The following is a 19,619-nucleotide window of genomic DNA, read 5'->3' on the forward strand; positions in this document are numbered from 1 at the left end:
AGGAATTCTGGGAGTTGAAGTCCATGAGTCGTAAAAGAGCCGAGGTTGCCTACCCCTGACCTGATTTCAGAATCTCTACAGATATTGAAGACTTGTGGACTTCAACTCCCAGAATCCCCCACCCAGCCATGCTTTTTTCCCCCGTTCCTTCTTTGGAAGGACAGATATTGAAGTTGGAGCTTGATTACTCTGGAGACCTAAGAAGAGGGGACTCATTGGAAAAGACCCTGATGTGGGGGAAAAGATTGACGGTAAAGGGGATGGCAAAGGATGTGATGGTTCGATAGTGTCACTGACACCACGAACATGAATTTGGGCGAACTCTGGTGTGTTATGGTCCATGGGGTTGCAAATAGCTCGGACACAACTTAGCGACTGAAGAACAGCCACAACAATTTTTAAATGCTATGTGCACAGGCAGAGATAGAAAAACACAGGGGCAGTTTAAAGTTCAATATTCATTCTTTTTTCTTCAGATACAAAAAGCTGTTACAATTCAACTCAACACAAAGCATGTTCAGAGTTACAGAAACTGAAACATTGTATAAAAAGTTACACATTTAAGATGATTTTTCTCCCCCTCCACCCCCCCTTTTTAAATCCTCTCCTGTACTGAACAAACAGAAATTGTTATCTTGATGAAAATATTAACAGCTACTGACCCACAGTAAAAAGTTACAGAATTTCTTTAAAAAACAAAACAAAAGAAAAAACAATCGTAATTAAATGTAAAGATAGCCATTTCTCTCCTCCCTCCGGTTTTAATGGTTATTTGCAAAAAACAAAAAAAGAGAGAGACAAGATTAAAAACACCTCAGACAGGTGACACCAAACTGCAAGAAGTTTCCAAATGGTGTAAAGCAAGGGTCTTCAAACTTGGCCCTTTTTATGACTCATGGACTTCAACTCCCAGAATTCCTCAGCCAGTCATGCTGGAGGAGGAATTCTGGGAGTTGAAGTCCACAAGTCATAAAAGGGCCAAGTTTGAAGACCCTTGGTGTAAGGTTTATGGCCACTAGCAAATTGGATGAGGCGGGCTGGAAATGAGATAAACTGAGTCTGCAGGATGTGGTGAGCAAACAGGGTGGCCACAATACGACCCCTCATTTTATTTTTAATGTGCACTTTGACCACCCTCTTCTTCGGACCACCCCGTGGACACCCCTGGAGAGAACGGGGGGGGGGGAGTAAATCCTAAGGAGGCCCCCTCCAGAGCTGCCTGGCCTAAAAATAAAAATAAACAAAAGAACGACGATATGACATTGAAGACCATACTAGCTTCTTTTGGAATCAAAGAAATCTTAAAAGAAGAAAAAAAAAGGGGGTGGGGGTGCTAAAATGGTCTTCAACAAGGAGAGACAAGGAACCATGTAACTTCCTCCTGAGCGATGGTACAAAGGAGATATAACGTGCCTAGCTGTACAAGTAAAAATGCAACCATCCTCAAGAAACTCTAGAGAGGGAAGCTGGGCGGAGACACAAAAGCTTCCTTCTTCTGGATCTCTCGAGATTCAGAAATGCCCGTCAAGATTAAGAACGTGCTGTTCCCTTTCCCGGGGGACGGGGGGTAGGAGGGAGAACAACTCCCCCCCCCCCAGCTATCACTGTGTGCTTGAGCCTCCCTGCGAGGTGCCTGTGTAGCTCCCGTAGTCGTAGTTGCCGTAGTACGGGGGCCACTGACTCTGGTTCTGATAGTACTGGTTCCACTGCTGGGTGTACTGTGGGAAAAGGAGAAAAGTGATCAGTGGACAGCTAATATTTCCTCCCCCACTCTACCCCCCAAATAACTTCCATTTCCGTCTGCTGACTCATCTCAAGACTATGCTGAGGTTTGTTTCCTCCCCTCTACAAGGTCCCCCCTTCGCAAAAACGCCTTCCTTGCTAAAAGGCCAAGGACCAACAAGAGACTCAATAGCTGCGTTGGCGCAACATATTAAACCAGAAGTGCCCAACCTTGGCGACTGATAAAAAAGTTTATCGGTAAGTTTAATGCAGGGATATCCAACCTTGGCAACTTTTTTAAAGCCTCGTGGACTTCAACTCCCAGAATTCCCATGGCTGGCCTGCATTAAACTTATCAATCCGGAGGAGGACGACGACGGAACCACCGCTCCGTTTTTATTAAACACTAAAACAGTCCTCGATTTACGGCCACAGTTGGGATTAGAATTTCTGTGGCTAAGCGAGGCAGTTGTCAAATGAACCACAGTCGATTTCGTGACTTTGTTAATGGAATCACAGGGTTGTGGTTGTGAGGCCAGCTATCCCCCCACCGACACTGCTCGTCGGAAGCCAGTTTGGGAAGGCTGCAAATGGCGACCACGTGACACCCCCACCCAGGGCACTGCAACCGTCATAAATACGTGGGCGGTCCCAAACCCTGAATTCAATGCCTAAAGGGAGTCTTGCTTTTCCACACTTACTTGTTGGTACTGATTGTAGTTGGGCTGACTGTAGGCTGGTGGGGTTGGGGCTGGCGGGGTTGGGGCTGGTGGAGGCGGCGGCGGCTGGGTGTAACTTTGGCTGTAACTGCCATAGGTTCCATAGTTGTAGCTGGGAGCACTGTAGCCCCCTTGGCTGTAGCTGGCAGGGGGGCTGTAGGGCTGGTTGTAGCTTTGCTGTGGGTGACAAAGTCACAGTTGATTCTCTAAGCTGAATTGTGCAGACACAGACCCTCTAAACCCCGTTTAGAGGGCCCCCCCCCTGTCAAAAACCTCGTGCCGCAAGCTGAACTCAGCCTCATCTGGCTTAGAGGCACAAGAACAAAATCCTTTTCTCCTTGCTGACATCCCTTTTTTTTTACCCAAAGGAATATTTTAAAAAGCTGCGTTTTGGTCTAGTGGTTAAGACAGCAGTCTAGAAAGTGAGAGGCTCTGAGTTCTGGTCCTGCCTTAAGAATGAAAGCCGGCTGGGTGACTTTGGGCCAATCACCAGGAGACGGTGAGTTCTAGTCCCGCCTTAGGTATGTAAAGCTGGCTGGATGACCTTGGGCCAGCCACTCTGTCTCGGCCCAATCCACCTCACAGGAGATGGATTGGGGAAAAGAGGAGGAGGGGCTGTTGGATAAGTTTGCCACCTTGAGGAGTTTGTAAAAATAATAAAGGAGGGATACCAATAAAATTTGTAACATATCGTCATGCCAAAGGCTAATGAAGCACCAGGCCTAGAAAGATGTCCTACCGATCGGTATCACGTACGTCCAACGTGATGCCCACATATAACCTGCTAGTCCTCATCTTTCCTTTTACCCACCAAGTCACGCTACTGGGGTTGCTTTCTCAGCTGCCTTGATCGTTCCCAGATTCATCCCTTAATTATCCCCCGCTTGGAGGAGGCTTCAGCATTTCCCCAAAGGGAATCTCGAGTGTAACCCTGGGGGGGGGGCACCCTACCTGTGGTCCTTGACTGTACGACCCCGGAGGGGGGTTGGTGGCAGGGGCCACGGCTGGTGGAGCAGGGGCCAAGCTACTGCTCTTGTAAGGATTCTGGTCACGTGCTGGGCTGTAGCTGCTCGGCTGTTGGTTGTTCTGATTGTAGCTACCTCGGGTGTTATTATTGTTGTCTCGGTTTCCACTCCCCCAGCGATTTTGGTTGTAGCCGCCTCGGTTGAAGCCTGAATGGCAAACCAGTTATGAGCTTCCACTAAAGAGCCAGTCTGGTATAGTGGTTAAGGCGCCAGGCTAGAAAGCAGGACGCTGTGAGTTCTAGTCCTGCCTTTGCCATGAAAGCCACTGGGTGACTTTGGGCCAATCACAGGGGATAGCAAGTTCTAGTCCCGCCTTTGCCATGAAAGCCACTGGGTGACTTTGGGCCAATCATCAGGAGACGGTGAGTTCTAGTCCTGCCATAGGCACGAAAGCCAGCTGGGTGACTTTGAGCCAATCATCAGGAGACGGGAGAGTTCTAGTCCCGGCTTTGCCATGAAAGCCATTGGGTGACTATGGGCCAATCACAGGGGTCATAGTGAGTTCTAGTCAAGCTATACTGAAATATTACATTCATGGGGAGACTTTGAACTTTGAAACAACACATAAGGGACTCCCAGCTAAGTTTATTGGAATGTCCAGTGGCTCCTAAGCGACCAGTCATAAGTCAAGGATGTATAATTGAGGCAAGCAACTTTCTCACCTCACCGAGGCCATTAGTCCAGTCTTACCTCCACTTCCGCTGCCACCACCAACTCCGATTCCTCCTCCTCCTCCTCCTCCTCCTCCACCGCCTCTGTAGCCACCTCCTCCTCCTCCTCCGCCACCTCCTCCTCCTCCTCGGTTCTGGAAGCCGCCCCGGCTGCCCACTGGCGGGCCTCGATTGTCAAAGCGCTGAAATCCTCCTCCGCCTCCTCGGCCACGGAAACCACCGCCACCGCCTCCGCCGCCACCCCAGCTGTCGAAGCGTTTTTCAGGGGGCGGGCCTGCTTTCTTGCCTTCGTCGTTGTACTGCCTCACCAGCTTCTCTGCCTCCTCCTGCTGCACCTCAATGTAAACCACCGAGTCCAGGAAATCGCCGGCTTCCGGCAGGGCAAAGTTGGCTGCCGGGAAAGAAACCAGAGATGCTGGTCAGTCACCGCTTAAGAGGGGTGGAATGGGGACCCGCCGAGTCACAGGGGACGGGACCACGTGGAGAGTTCCAGGGATTCAGGAACAGCAGAAAGAGAATGGAAAGGAGGGGGGGGGAAACAAGTGGGGAGAGAACAGAGGAACACACCTTAAACAAGGGGTCCTCAACCTTGGCAGCTTTAAGACTTGTGGACTTCAACTCCCAGAATTCCTCAGCCAGCATAGCTGGCTGAGGAATTCTGGAAGTTGAAGTCCACAAGTCTTAAAGCTGCCAAGGTTGAGGAACCCCTGCCTTAAACCACAAGCAGGGCAGGTTGTTAGTGGTGCTCCTCCCTTCATGCCATGTGACCAGTAGGGAACCTTATCCTGGTTTCAAGCTGGCGGCTTCATAAATAGTCCTCAGCTTACAGCCATTCATTTAGCAACTGTTCAAAAGTTACAACGGCATTTGAAACCGTGACTTTAAAAATGTGACTTTATGTCCATCTCGGCATCGCCACCATCACGTAATCAACGTTCAGATGCTTCAGATATTGATGACTTTAGGAATCGCTGGTTCTGACCTTCCAAACTGGCTTCCAAACAAACAGAGGTCAACAGGGAAAGCTGGATTCACTTCATGACCGGATGATTCATTTGAGCTGTTCTGGGGTTCGTTTTTTTTCCCCCTAGAGAAGGCCTCAACTACAGCTTCCCAGCAGTCAGTGGTAAGGGTGAGGCTTTCAACTTTCAAGAGAGGCTCAAGGCTAAAAGTGGGAGACCCCGAGTTCAATTCTGGTGTCAGCATGAGAACAGGCTGAGTGACTTTAGGCCAATCACCAGGAGACGGGGAGTTCTAGTCCTGCCTTAACCATGAAAGCTAGGCGGGTGGCTTTGGGCCAATCACCAGGAGACGGTGAGTTCTAGTCCCACCTTGGGCATGAAAGCTGGCTGGGTGCCCTTGAGCCAATCACCAGGAGACGGTGAGTTCTAGTCCCACCTTAGGTATGAAAGCCAGTTGGGTGCCTTTGGGCCAATCACCAGGAGACGTTGAGTTCTAGTCCCACCTTGGGCGTAAAAGCCGGCTGGCTGCCTTTGGGCCAGTCGCTTTCTCTCAGCACATCTCATCTCACAGGATGGTTGTTATGGGGAAAATAGGAGGAAGGTGTGTTGGATATGTCCCTTGCCTTATTTATAAAAACAATGAAGGGGGGATTCGAATAAATAAATAAATAAAATAAAAACCAACCAGGACAGCTGTAGATTTAAAGCATCATAGGTATGGGAGTGGGTGGGAGCTTCAAATATTTCAGAGAGAAGAGGAGGAAAACCAAGAGGGAACTAGAAACAACTGAAGGATCCCTTTTAAACTCCTTGAACTACACCCGACACACAGTCAGGATCGACCGTCTCCTTCTCGCGTGTGCCATGAATGCAAAGTTTGGTTTTCCTACTTCCGGCATCCTACCTTTCATTTCTAACACTGCGTGATCAGGCACATCTTTCCCCTCCTCATCCGTGCGTTTTATTGTCCGGTCTTTTAAATCCTCGTCCGTGGGACAAATTACGATGGCTTTGCGTTGAAAACCTTCAAAAGGACGCATTTTTCGTCTCTGAGCAGATCCATAAACATTTGTCTACCAATTGTAATAAAGAAGAGTGTTGTTTAAAAAAAAAAAGACCTGGTTGTTATTAGGCAATTTAAGGCTCCCCCCCCCACACATAATGGAACAAGGGTTTCAAAGAAAGAAACTCTGGCTTCCCTGCCCACCCACCCACCAGGCCCATTCCTCCCTCCCTCTATCCTTTCTGGATAGGTAAGAAGATGAGAATTGTCCCTGATAACAAAGCAACCTTGAAGAGAACCTCTCATTTTCAAAAGATAAAAACAGCAAGAGGCGACGGGAAAGCACCTTTTTTGCAATTCAAAGGAACCCCCCCAGCAGCGGTGGCTTTGCTCAGAAAAAGTGCAGTTTGGCTCAGGAGGGGGAAATGAAGCAACGGGGCACCCAGCGCCCCTTCATTTAAGTGCACCGTTCACGTATTAGAGCCATCCAAGCACTAGAGTTAACTAGCAGGGGGATTTTAAAAGATGTCGTTGTCTTAAAAGACCATCTCTAGACTTTTTTTTTGAGTTGAGGGAAAGAGGCAGGGAGGCTGCAACAATCTGAAGTGTGTGTGTGTGTGTGTGTGTCTCCAAGCTTGACAATTTGTAGACTTCAATTCCAGAATTCCCCAGGCAGCATGTGTCCACAGGTCGTTGTCAAGGTTAGACAAACCTGATCTGAATGCATTATGTTTGAAAGGCATAAGCTTCAGAAAGATTTATTAGACGCAAGAAGCCAAAAAAACTGGTTCAATTATGCCTTCTCTACCATTTGAAGCAAGGACTGCTGGTTTGCTTTGATTCTGGAATAAAGGTTGCACAACGGCAACCACCTATGTGTGGGTTGAGTGACTACACTGATTAATTAATAAATAAAATGGGGGGCCCGGAAATCTATCATCTAGCTAGCTAGCTATCATTATCTAGCTATCATATCTAGCTATCTATCTATCATTATCTTTTATCTAGCTATCAATTATCTATCTAGCTATCTATCATTATCTATCTTATCTAGCTAGCTAGGTATCTATATCTATCTATCTATCATCTATCTATCTATCTATCTATCTATCTATCTATCTATCTATCTACCTACCTACCTACCTATCTATCTATCTCAAATAAATAAATAAAATGGGGGGGGGAGAGAGCACACGTCCACCTACCCTAGGCTGGCGCAGCTTGCTACACATCTGCCCCAGACCCCCTCCCAGCTGTCCCCATGAAGCAAAAGGAGGGGCCTCATACCTGATCCAGGATGTAATTCCGCTTCTTCCGCGCTGCAATCTGGATGAGGCGGTTCAGGCACTGTGTCGCTTGCTGGATGAGAACGTCCCAGCGGCCGGCATAATTGCGCTGCCGTCGGAGTCCCATTACCTGAGAAAAGGCAGGGTGGTGAGGGCAGCTGGGGAAAGGTCATAGCAAGAGCGCCCCCTGGAGTAGCTGGCTGGAAATAGGCCTTGCTTCTAGCATTGGGAGTCCCAGGGCAATTCACGCAGGAGTCATGACAGGAGACTATCAGAATAATATACAGGTAGTCCTCCACTCACGACTGTAACTGAGCCTAGAATTACAGCTGTAAGTCATTGTGGTCGTAAGTCGAGGCATCCTGGCCCCAGACCTGATTTTTCACCATTTTTTTGCAGCGGTCACTAAGTGAATCCATTTTCACTAAGCAGAAATCCACAGGGACTGATTTTCACTTAGTAAAAATCTGCAGTAAAATCCGCAGGGACTCGTTTACTGTTTTATAGAAAAACCACCGGTGACGAAAGAAAGCCTATCTAAGCAAAGGTCTGGCCAGAAAAAACATCATTTTCAAAAGAGAGTGAGCTGATCTAGGCTTGGACATACCAGGAAGCTATAGGGGCCGACCCCAAATGAGGAAGCAGATGGGAGAAGCCGGCATTCTCTGCCTTTCCAAAGCTTACCCTCATTTTGTCCATAATGGCGTTTGTTCCCAAAATATTATACTTCTTGCCTGGATTGGCTGCGGCATGCTTAATGGCCCATGTAGTCTTCCCGGCGGCAGGCAACCCCACCATCATCAAGATCTGAAACACAGGGTGTGGTTTGAACAGCTGCTGCAAGCCAATAATGCAACTCCCAACCAGATTTTCCAAAGCAAATCTCTCCTTTACAGATCGAGTGGGGAAAAAAATGGCAGCTCCGTTGGACCGCATCCTTCGAAGGAACTATCCATTCCAGACACAGAAATATGAGATTACAGGGATCTCTTAGCCTCAGAGGCACAGAGAAACCAACATTTTTAACCCTTACATTTTCTTTTGAAATATACAGGTAGTCCTCGGCTTACAACAGTGTGCTTAGTGATCATTCAAAAGTTACAACGGCACTGAAGAGTGAGATAGGATTGTTTTTCGCATGACCGTTGCAGCATCCCCAGTCACATGTTCAAAATTCAGAGGCTTGGTCAACGGACTCGTATTTATGAAGGCTGCAGTGTCCCAGGGTCACACGATCCCCCTTTTGCCACTTTCTGACAAGCAAATGGTTGAGGCAGATCCGCCTAACCACCGTGTTATTAAGTCAACACATTCAGGGATTCACTTCACAACTGTGGCAAGAAAGGTTGCAATATGGGGCAAAATTCACAATTTTTTTGCTCAGTTGTGGTTGTTGAGGAATACCTGTAAAGCTTTTATCATTCTAACATCCAGTCACTGTGTTTGAATCTGTTGAGTCTCTCTGACTGGCCCTTTTCGCTGCTGACAATTTGAAAATCTGATTATTATTTTTTATTATAAGCAGTTAAGGCCTGGTCTTAAACCCAGTTGATACAAGACTATTTCAGAGGAAATAAACTGCTTGTCAATGCTGCAAACACTGACATGTTTTTGCACCGACAATATAAGAGATAGCCTTTTGTTTAAACTGCTTCACTCTGAATCTTGAAGGGAGGGAACTTTCTAACACTATTTTGAGAAGATTAGAAAAGCCCACGTGCAGAATGGGAGGTGAGACCTCTTATGTAAAACTAATTGGATAATGTGATTTATGACGTGTAGATAAGGGCGGGGATTGAGATTTCAGATTCTAGCATCCCTCCATGAGTGCTGATGTTTCGTTTCATTACTAAGACATTTTAGATAAATAATATGCCTGCAATTTGTTTGAACTGTCTCATTCATTGGAACCATGACACTGCTCTTGTCCGAGTCCTGGTCCACTCAACCCCCCCAACTGGAGAAAGACCTGCCAACTGAACCGGCCATGGCTGGCTTCTCATTTGGGGCACCTACTTCACATTCCCTTTTGCTCTTTGGTCCAATTGTGCCCCGAACTCGCTCAGACAGGGGGAGGTGCTGTATGAAGGTGAATCCCGGTGGAACCGGAAAGTAAGTGTCTTCCCTTTGGCCAAAGTTGAATTCGATGGCGCAGTTCTTGGCCAGGACATGAGGGAACAGGGCCTGGCCCCCCAAATTCTCCTTCCGTAGTCGATAGGCCACCCCGAGCCATTTCCCATTCTTCATGTAGGACATTTCCACATCGTCACCACACTCAAAGTCCTGAGAAGAAGAGGGAAGGAATCGTCAATCAATCTAGAGCAGGACATTTGAGGCCGGTGGAAGCTTAAAAGTCTTCCCTTTTCCTGCTAGGAGACAGTAAGGTAAAGGGGACCCTGAGGGTTTCACTCCATTAGTCACAGCCAACTTTAGGAGGCACTGCCCATTTCCTCTAGGCATGCAGCGGAACATAGAGCGCTGTTACCTTCCCATCGAAATGGTACCTGTTCATCTACTTGCAATTGCATGATTCTGAACTGCTAGGTGGGCAGGAGCTGGGGCAAGTAACGGGAGCTCAACCCGTCACGCACAGCGGCACTCGGGTCTCGAACCTGGGCTGTTGGTTTTCCAGCTGACAAGCCCAGCATCTTAACTACCGAGCCATCGTGGCACCTTAGAGGGGTAGCCTCTGAAACTCCACAGGTCGCACTCACCACAAGACAAGTGATGACGTCATTCTCGGTAAAGGTTTCGCCGTAATTTTCAAACTTGCAATTAGTGGATTTCTTTGCCGTGCCTCCGTAGCCGTAGGAGAAAGCCTCTTCACCTAAGGACGACGATAATTGAGCAGAGATCTGAGCAGCCGTGCCGTGGGGGACCAGGTGGCATTGGTGGAGCAAGAGAACTCTTAATATCCCCAAGGTGGTTTTACTTAAGCAGGGAAATTGCATAATTCAAATGCTCCGGTTTAAACTAAAGATACTCAGAAGTAATGACAGCCCAGTGTAGCATGAAAGCTGGCTGGGTGCCTGTGGGTCAAATCGCCAGGAGACAGTGAGCTCTAGTTCCAGCTCAGTCATGAAAGCCAGCTAGGTGACTCCAGGCCAATCACCAGGAGATTGTGAATTTCAGTCATGGTTTAGACATGAAAGCTGGCTGGGAGACTCTCTCTCAACCCAACTGATCTCACAGGGCTGTTGTTGTGCAGAAAATATCGGGGGGGGGGGGGCGGAAAGATGATGATGACGATGATAATAATAATGATGATGATGATGTTGGAAGGGACCTTGGAGGTCATCTAGTCCAACCCCCTGCTCAGGCAGGAAACCCTATCCCATTTCAGCCAAGTCTCTTCTTAAAAATTTCCAGTGTTGGAGCATTCACCACTTCTAGAGGCAGGTTGTTCCACTGGTTAATTGTTCTCACTGTCAGGAAGTTTCTCCTTAGTCCTAGTTACGTTCACCCACTTGAGTTGTTTATAAAAACAATACAGGTGGAATGTAAAATAAATAAATAAAACATACCCCAAGGCTTCCCTAGATCCAGCAATTGAAACTACTCACCTAACTGAGTGCTACATGAATCCAGTGACCAGCCAATCCGCACGACGTGAGGATCCGGTTCAGTGGGAGGAAGGTGCTTGACAGAGATCTCTTCATTGACCTGAAGACAAAAAGAAAGCGCCTGGCGTTTAGCGATACTCTTTTTCCCATAATCTCCTCCGCCATGAGGATGCACGTTCCCTCACCTTCATCTCATAGCACACCCGCCCACGTCGCACGCCGTACGTCGCTCGGGCGCCTGACCAGAGGTAAGCAAACCCTTCGATGGTCAGAGGGTACCCACTGTAGCGATCACGGGCAACTTTGAAATGGAGATCACAATTATCTGAAGAGCAAAACAAAGGTTGTCAATGAAAAGCAAAGGAGATTTAATTGTAGAGGCAGCTGTGGGCTAAAACCCCGTGCAGATCACAGCCGATGTGTGGAGGGGAGGCTTTCCTTGATGGAAAATGACTCTCCTGATGACGTTAAGCTAGGATAACAGGCAAGGAGAAATTGCTAACTCATTTCTGGGATCAAAACTGCTGCATGTAAATGACTGTATTTAAAGAAAGGCAGAACTCAAAATGGAATAGGAATGGAGAACTTTTACTGGGGGGGGGAATCACTTCTGCTTTGCAAGCTTAAAAAAAACAACCAACAGGCCTCTATTCAATCATTTTCTTGCCAAAATAGAATGGCTTAATGTGAGGCTGTCTCAGAGACTCAGGACCACTAAATGATCCACTTAGGGCAGGCGTGTCAAACTCAATTTCATTGAGGGCCGCATCAGCATTGCGGTTGCCCTCAGGGGGCCGGGTGGGCGTGGCCTACTGGGTGGGCGTGGCTAGAGTGTGTATGGCCTACTGGGTGGGCGTGGCCAGCTCTACATCATTCACATCAAGGGTGCCTATGGGGGCCTGGGCAGGAGTGGGACAGATCTGAGGGTCTCTGGCAGAAGGAGGGTCTCTGGGCCAGGGCCAAGGCAGTGGGGGCCGTTCCCTCACTGTTTCCAGGATGGCTTCGCAGGCCACATGAAACCGCTTCACGGGCCGCATCCGGCCCCCAGGCCTTGTGTTTGACATGTCTGACTTAGGGGCCTTGTGGTTTTTAGGGAAGAAAGCAATGCCATACAACTTGCCAATATCTAAGGCAGTTACTGCACCATTTAAATCCCTTTCCTACCACCCCTAAACACCTATATATACTGTACAAACTCAAAAGAATCTTGTTGGTTTAACCCAGGGGTAGGCAACCTCGGCTCTTTTATGACTCGTGGACTTTAACTCCCAGAATTCCTGGCCAGCTGGCTCAGGAATTCTGGGAGTTGAAGTCCACGAGTCATAAAAGAGCCGAGGTTGCCTACCCGTGGGTTAACCATTCAATTACATCTGACCCTTGGTGAATTTATAGGCAAGTGCTCTCCATGCCACCCTGTCAAGCGCACTTCCTTTCAGTTGCTGGATGTTCAACTTGCATCCGATTTGATGTTACCGAGCCAGCGTGTTCTCTGCTTGCCCCTTCTTCTTCTTCTTCCACTAACCATGCCTAGCATGGTTGTCTTCTCCAAGGCGTTTGCACCAGAAAGAAGGAAAACATTTAAAGTCCACCTTTTCGAGGGGAGGATTTGCCCACTTCTGACCCAAACTAAAATAGGCCCCATTGCAAAAAAGCTGAATTTTAAGCCTTCCTGCGACGAGGGTCAGATCTGTTATTTTTCTTCTCGCAGGGAACCCATTAATCTAAAGGACTTTTCCTCAACCCCTTTCCCTGAATTTCAAGAATTGTGACCCACACATTCCTCTACCTCAGCTGTTTTTTTATCTTATTGCACCTCAGGGATGTGAGATTATTGAAGGACACAGGAACAGAGCTGAAGGGGAAACTCTGCTATGTGTGTCGGCTCCGCAAATGAACAAGGTGGGGCAAGAGGGGGTCTGCCTTTGGGGGACGGGGCAGCATAATGTTTTTATTTTTTCACATTTCTGAACCGCCCTTCTCCCTCAAAAAGGGACGCTTACATTTGCAATAAAATGACATACATACATACATACATACATATACATGTTTGTGTGTGTGATGTATATGTGTATGTGTATGTGTATGTATGTATGTATGTATGTATATATATATATATATATATATATATATATATATATGTGTGTGTGTGTGTGTGTGTATTATACACACACAAACACACACACACACACACACACACACACACACACACACAATATCTAGAGAGAAGTTAAAAACAACACTGCAATCTCTGTAACTCACATGTATCGATGGCCACCAGGGAGTCGTCAAAATCATCCTCATCTTCTTCTGCAGGTGGCTGAGGAGATCGACCCCTGGAAGAGATGCAGCAGGAAAGGGAGCTTCCATCAACCCAGCTTAGGCAAACTGAGATGTGGCCTGCAACGCAGGCTGAGAAAGGAAACACAGTGCCTGACTCCAGGAAACTAGGCCCACCCCTGTTACCATGTTGAGTAAACTGGGAACACTTGGAAAGCTCCTAGCCAAGTCAAATATGGCTTCCCCAGGACTGCAGCCCTGGATTTAGATGTAGGAAATCTTCAGTTTTCCATAAGCGTCTGGACTACAATTCCTAGCATCCCTAGAAAACATGGCCAAAAGGGAGGGATACTGGGTGTTGTAGTTCAGGAACACCATGAAGATTTCTTTTGGTGAGATGGATGCCTATGATAGGTAGGTGGATAGGACAGACCAGGGGTAGGCAACCTTGGCTCTTTTATGACTCGTGGACATAGCTGGCTCAGGAATTCTGGGAGTAGAAGTCCACGAGTCATAAAAGAGCCAAGGTTGCCTACCCCTGGGATAGACAGGCAGACACATACACATATACATACATACATAGATAGCAGACTTAAGACTTATATACCGCTTCTCAGTGCTTTACAGCCCTCTCTAAGTGGTTTACAGAGTCAGCATATTTGCCCCCCAAAATCTGGGTCCTCATTTTACCAACCTCGGAAGGATGGAAGCCCGAGTCAACCTGGAGCCCACCAGGATCAAACTCCTGGCAGTGGGCAGTGAGTCAGCCTGCAACAGTGCAATTCTAACCACTGCACCACCACGGCTCCTTCACACACAAATACATACACACAACAGTATGTATGCCTTAACAAAAAAAAGTTTATCAGATGAGAATGTGCATTTACAAAGATGTTATAAAACAGCTGTTCATTTCAGCCAAATATCTATTTTATTGTAAAGTTTAAAACTAAGTATGGGTTACGATAATAGCCCACTCTTAATGCCCAATTTTTCATCCAATAACGCTTGCAATCTTTACAACTTACTAAAATCAAGCGGACGGCCAAGTTTGTGGAATAAACGAAGGGAATGCATTTGGCCAAATCCCAGATGCCTCTTAAAACAGATTCTGCACTCGATGGCACCGCTGGGCTCGGTTCCTTTCCAGGGTGTTTTGGGAAGATTAAAAACAAGCTAGAACAACGCATGTACCGAATCCTTGTCTGAACGTACCTTTTATTCTCACGGTATTCGTAATAGCCACGCCCTCTGGCCTCATCAAATGTCCTCTTATGACCTTGCTGCGGGGGTGGCGGCTGCTGCTGCTGCTGCTGCCACGGCTGATACGAGTCTGAGGTGTTATAAGCAGAGGGGGGCGCGTTGTAAGAGGAAGCCGAGGCATTGTAGCCAGATGCTGATATGCTGTGGCTGGGAGCTGACTCCTCTTGTTTTAATTCTGTCTTCATTTCTGCATTAAAACACAATGGGCATATTTAACTGGGCCAAGTAATCCACATTAAAAAGGAACAACTACTATTCGCTCCGAAAAAGCCAGCAAAAATCACCCTAACTACGAGAGAAAACTCTATTTCCATCACTACCAAATGACTTGGCTCTGAGTCAGGCAACAGTTAAGAACCACAGCAGAGACGATCAGCAATAAAACGTGCAAGGATACGTTCTCATTATCGCTCGGATTTATGTGCCAGAACCAAAACCACTGAAGTACCTATTTTAATCCCCCACAATTTTCTTCCTTCTGCTCTTAAGATGCGCGGATTCTATTAGAATAACATAGAGACATGATTAAGATAACAAGGAGAGGGATATTCAGGCAGAGAAGTCTAAGGGGAACAATGTAATTATCAATTAGGGCAGTGATCCCAAGTGGAGCCGAAAGAAAACAAGGTGTGTTCCTCACCTTACTGTGCTTTTTTTAAAAAAGGGAGAAGCTACAAGTCCACAGTAAACAGAAGAAAAAAATCCATTACATTTTCCTTTAGTGATATACAACAAAGCGAAAATAAATAATAATAATAAAATAAAAATGAATAAAAATGCATTAACAACAGATTCCCTTCGTGGAAAAAATGAGAACTCTATCATTCAACAACATGCAAATCTTTTACACATAGGTAGCCCTTGACTTACAACCGTCATAAATGAGTCAGTTGTCAAGTTTGATCGCAGGATGTTGTAATGGTTGTTAAGTTTGAAAAACGGACAGTCTCCGAACAGACTCCGAACGGTCGCTAAATGAACTGTTGTTAAGTTGAGGATGACCTGTGCTACATTTTGGAACGTTTATCCAGTAAAAAAGATCGTCCCTCCACATACTCTAACCTCCAAAGTTTTTTAGTGCAAAAAATAACTGGGGCGTCTCAGTAGCGCTATTCTAAAACTTCCTACCCAAACTTTGGAAAAACTCTCCAGTCAACAAAACAACAAAGGCTCTTTTCCCGACACTCGTTTTTACCTGATCGATCTTGGCTTACAGGTCCCCGCTCGTAACCCAATTCGTTCTCCTGTTTAACATTGAAATGCTCAAAAGACTGATACCCTTGCCGGTTGTCTTGGCGAGTGTTGTCACGGATGCCATCTTGAAAAACAGGAATCAAAAAGGAGGCAGATCAGCGTCACTGTTTCATGCTACTTTGGGGGACGGGGGGGGGGGAGAAAAAGGACCGAATGCCCTGGTTTTTCTTGCACCGTCAGAAAGCGGTTGTACATGGAGGGAGTGGCCATCCCAGCCAGCCAGCCAACCCGCCCTTACCTGGATGGCTGCAGATCAGTTATACCCTCAGCGCAATTAAAGAGGCTGAATCTTTTTTTCTGGAGCACCCACAATTCAAGATGCAGATGGGGAAGAGAAATGGCGGGGTTGTGTGTGAGAATAATGCCCCATCCTGAAAAGCAACATTATCCGTGCAGCAAACTGAAATGCCAGAGAGGAGGTTATTCTGTGCTGTTTTTCTCTGAATACGACTCCCACCCCAGGGGAGGACCAAAATAGTGCTGCTAAGGAGAGGGTTCGTTCCCTGATTACGGCAAGGCTGTACGCCAAGGCTAAACAACACAGGAAACCAGAGGGTGCAGCATGTCCTCCGCATCACAAGAAACAATTGTGCTTGATGTAGGGGGGGGGGGGAAAGCCCTGTATTTTGAGCCCAAAGCAAATCACAGGTGGGATGCTCCCCTCTTTAAATTTGGTACAGTTATCCACTTTGTTTGATCCCAGCTGGAATAATGTTATATCTTGTTGTGATACCTGTATGTTAACCAAAGAAATAACAGGAGTTGGAAGGGATTTTGGAGGTCTTTTAGTTCAATCCCCTGCAGGAGACTGTATGCCACTTCAGACAAATGGCTGTCCAATCTCTTCTTAAGAGCCTCCAGTAATGGAGCACCCACAACTTCTGTAGGCCAGTTGTTCCACTGGTTCATTGTTCTCACTATCAGGAAATTTCCCCTTTTTCTAGGTTGGGACTCTCCTTGATGAGTTTCCATCCGTTGCTTCTTGTTTTGCCTTCAGGTGCTTTGGAGATTAGGTTGACCCCTTCTTCTTTGTGGCAGCCCCTCAAATATCAGAACACGTGTCTCCCCCTAGTCCTTCTTTTCAGAAGACTAGGCAGACTAGAGTAGACAAACCCAACTGCGGTAAAGATAAATGGGAAAAATGCCTGACAATATGACACACCCAAGACAGAAATTTGCGGTCAATTTTGTAAGGTCCAAGAGATTCAGAGGCCAATTAAGAATAAGTATAACGAAGAGAACAAGAATAAATGGATCAAAGATTGCTAAAATCACCGGAATTCTAGGTAGTTATCAACAGCGCTGTCTTTACAACCAATGTTCAGGGCATGCTAGGTGCTGTTTGGAGATGCTATGGGTCCTTTCTCTGGCTTTCCAAGAAGCAGCTGTGCTGAACCTTCCCTTAAGGCAAGAGGATCACAGGCACTCAAGACAGGAGTCGCTTGGCAACAAAGGGGAACATCAGGGAAAACAAAGGCCCAGATGCCATAAAAATAACACCTTGCACTTTGGGAAGTGAGAAAAGCTCCGGTCTCTTCCCAACGGGCAGCTTGGATCGCCCACAGGCCTCCAGGCCGGGAAGCCCCCGAAGTGGAAGGTCTATGGCAAGGGTCCCCAACCCCCCCAGTCCGTGGATCGGTACCGGGACGTGGCATGGACTGCACAAACAAGCAAAGCTCTATCTGCTGGATGCAGGTAGCACACAAAACCAGTCACGGAAAAACCTCTCTCCACGGAACCGGTCCCTGGTCCCAAAAGTTTGGGGACCTCCCTCCGGTCTATGGAGATTCTCAGCCATCCAGGTCACGGTTGTTCCAAAGGTGCTTCCCCCCCCAAAAGGCAAGGAATGTTGTGGGTCCCATCCCCTAAGGCAGGGGTAGGGAGCCTTGGCTCTTTTATGAGTCGTGGACTTCAACTCCCAGAATTCCTGAGCCACCCTGGCTCAGCATGGAAACCTCTCCCTTTCCCCTCAGCATGGCAGGACCCAGAAGGAGGGCCTTCCCGGTGGTGGCTCCCTCTGCCTGGAACATCCTCCCCCCCCAAAAAAAAATTAGACTGGCCCTCCTCTCTGAGACTCTTCCGGAAGGCGCTGAAGACCTGGGTCTGCCAGAGGTCTTAGGGAACCCAGAGCGGGATGGAGCCCATCAAATGGTTAGTTTGAATGGGCGGGTGGGGGGGTGATTTATTATTTTTCTTGTTATTTTTTTCCAATAGGTGTGTTTTTATATCTGTGTGAGTCGCCGCCTGCGAGTAGGCGGCAGCATAAATTTTCCAGATAAATAAATACAGACATACACACATAAGAACTGGACTTTCTTTTGTTTTCCCTTGAAGACGTTTCCGCTTCCTCGGTTTTTCAGTTCAACCGAGGAAGCTTCTTGGATGGGGAAAAAACTCACAAGTCCAGCAGCCTTTTTGTGTGTTGGGGAGGAGCCCCCTTTGGGGCTCCGGGGAGGCCGGTCGGCGCGTTGGAGGAAGCGGCGCCGGGGCCTGGGCGGGCGGGCCGGAGGATCCCGGGCGCCTCCTCCAGACCCATGTTCCGCGGCCATGGGAGCCCATGCTCCGCAACGAGGGGCTGCCTACCGTAGGTCCATCCTCCCCAGCCTTACGCTCCCCGAGACCCATCCTGCCCAGCGAGACACTCTCCACCCATCCATGTTCCCCAGCGAGAGCCATGCTCGCCGGAGACCCATGCTGCACAGCGTGGGGGTGTCCTCACTGACCATACTCCCCGGCCACCACATTCCCCCCCCGCCCCGTCTCCTCACAACCCCATCTTCCCCAGCGAGTGGCTGCCGCGCACGGCCCATGCTCCCCGGCCAGAGGCTCCCCCAGAGACCCATCCTCCCCAACGAGCGGGAGTCTTCTTGCCCCCGCCTTAACGTCCCCCGTGAAGACCCATCCTCCCCAGCCAGAGACGCCTCCTGCCGGGCCCATCCTCCCCAGCGACCATCTGCCTCGTACGGCCCACCCTCCCCACAGCCCATGTTCCCCGGCCACCACAACCTCCGCCCCGCAGACCCATCCTCCCCGGCCGGCGGTGTCTCCTCACGGGCCCCGGCCTGAGACCCATCCTCCCCAGCGAGGGCCGCCGCCTCCTCCTCCTTCCCCCGCCCGGCCCGCTTACAGTGTCCGTCGGAGAGCGGCTCTCCGCCCGAGCCCAGTCCGGGCGCCCCGCGGGCCTGCTCGGCCTCTAGCGCCGCGTGCAGCCGCCCGGCCAGCTCGGCCTTGAGCCCGCGGGTGTCGAGGCCGCGGCGGCCGAGCTCCTCCTTCAGCTCGCTGACGCGCAGCCTCCGCACATCCATGGCGCCGCGCTCAGTCCCGGCCGCAGGGTCGCGGTTGCCCGGCCATCGGGGCGCCGTTCCGGGCTCGGCTCAAAATGGCCGCCCTCGCCGAACCCCCGCCATGCAACGGGCCCTCCGGTTGGCCGAGCCGGCGGGCGAGGAATAAGAGGCGCTCTCCGATTGGAGAGAGCGTCCCCTGCCTTCGCCCCCCCCTCCTCTCTCTCCCTCCGTCTCCCGCTCATTCCCTGCCTGTAAAAGGAGCTCATGCGTTGGTCAAAAATAAAGGTCAATCTATAAAGAGCATTCTCATTGGCTGAAAACGGCTCGTTTCCTACCCGCCTTCACTTTCTCTGAAACTGGTCAGGGAAAGGAGAGGGGAAAAACAACTGACTGACGAAGGAGGGGGCTGGACTTAGGTTGCTGAAGGCGAATCCCCAGGCCTCTCCCTTCCTCACTTCTCATTGGCTGAAATGCGGGCTTGTTTGGACTGTTATGTGGAGGGTACCCTTCCTCTCTTTTCTATTGGCTGAGCCTTGCGTAAACTCCTCTAATTTGGTCTCCTCCCACCCTCCCTGGGGATGATGGGAGTT

General features: G+C 48.7%; 1 protein-coding gene across 1 annotated transcript; it reads right to left on the reverse strand.

The window, feature by feature from the left end:
* Positions 1 to 422: 422 nt before the first annotated feature.
* Positions 423 to 19,139, reverse strand: HNRNPUL1 (heterogeneous nuclear ribonucleoprotein U like 1). The gene is made up of 15 exons (XM_081334970.1): positions 18,873 to 19,139; positions 15,687 to 15,809; positions 14,444 to 14,678; positions 13,211 to 13,284; positions 11,137 to 11,276; positions 10,952 to 11,051; positions 10,103 to 10,215; positions 9,405 to 9,671; positions 8,073 to 8,195; positions 7,390 to 7,518; positions 6,004 to 6,172; positions 4,157 to 4,528; positions 3,393 to 3,613; positions 2,424 to 2,618; positions 423 to 1,718 (listed from the first exon to the last, which is right to left on the reverse strand). Exons 1-15 carry the CDS (start codon positions 19,048 to 19,050, stop codon positions 1,602 to 1,604), a joined length of 2,556 nt encoding a protein of 851 aa, XP_081191096.1. The 5' UTR covers positions 19,051 to 19,139; the 3' UTR covers positions 423 to 1,601.
* Between the last annotated feature and the right edge of the window lie 480 nt (positions 19,140 to 19,619).

This window comes from Vipera berus (genome assembly GCF_964194415.1).
Source record: "Vipera berus genome assembly, chromosome: 9".
Classification (NCBI taxonomy): Eukaryota; Metazoa; Chordata; class Lepidosauria; order Squamata; family Viperidae; genus Vipera; species Vipera berus.

What these genes read in the sequence shown, in the direction of transcription:
- HNRNPUL1 (XM_081334970.1), bottom strand. Translation starts at nt 19,050, where the DNA reads ATGGATGTGCGGAGGCTGCGCGTCAGCGAGCTGAAGGAGGAGCTCGGC. An exon ending in ACGTCATCACTTGTCTTGTG is followed by an intron (nt 9,672 to 10,102) that starts GTGAGTGCGACC and finishes TCTTCTTCTCAG; the next exon opens with GACTTTGAGTGTGGTGACGA. An exon ending in CGTACAGTCAAGGACCACAG is followed by an intron (nt 2,619 to 3,392) that starts GTAGGGTGCCCC and finishes TGTCACCCACAG; the next exon opens with CAAAGCTACAACCAGCCCTA.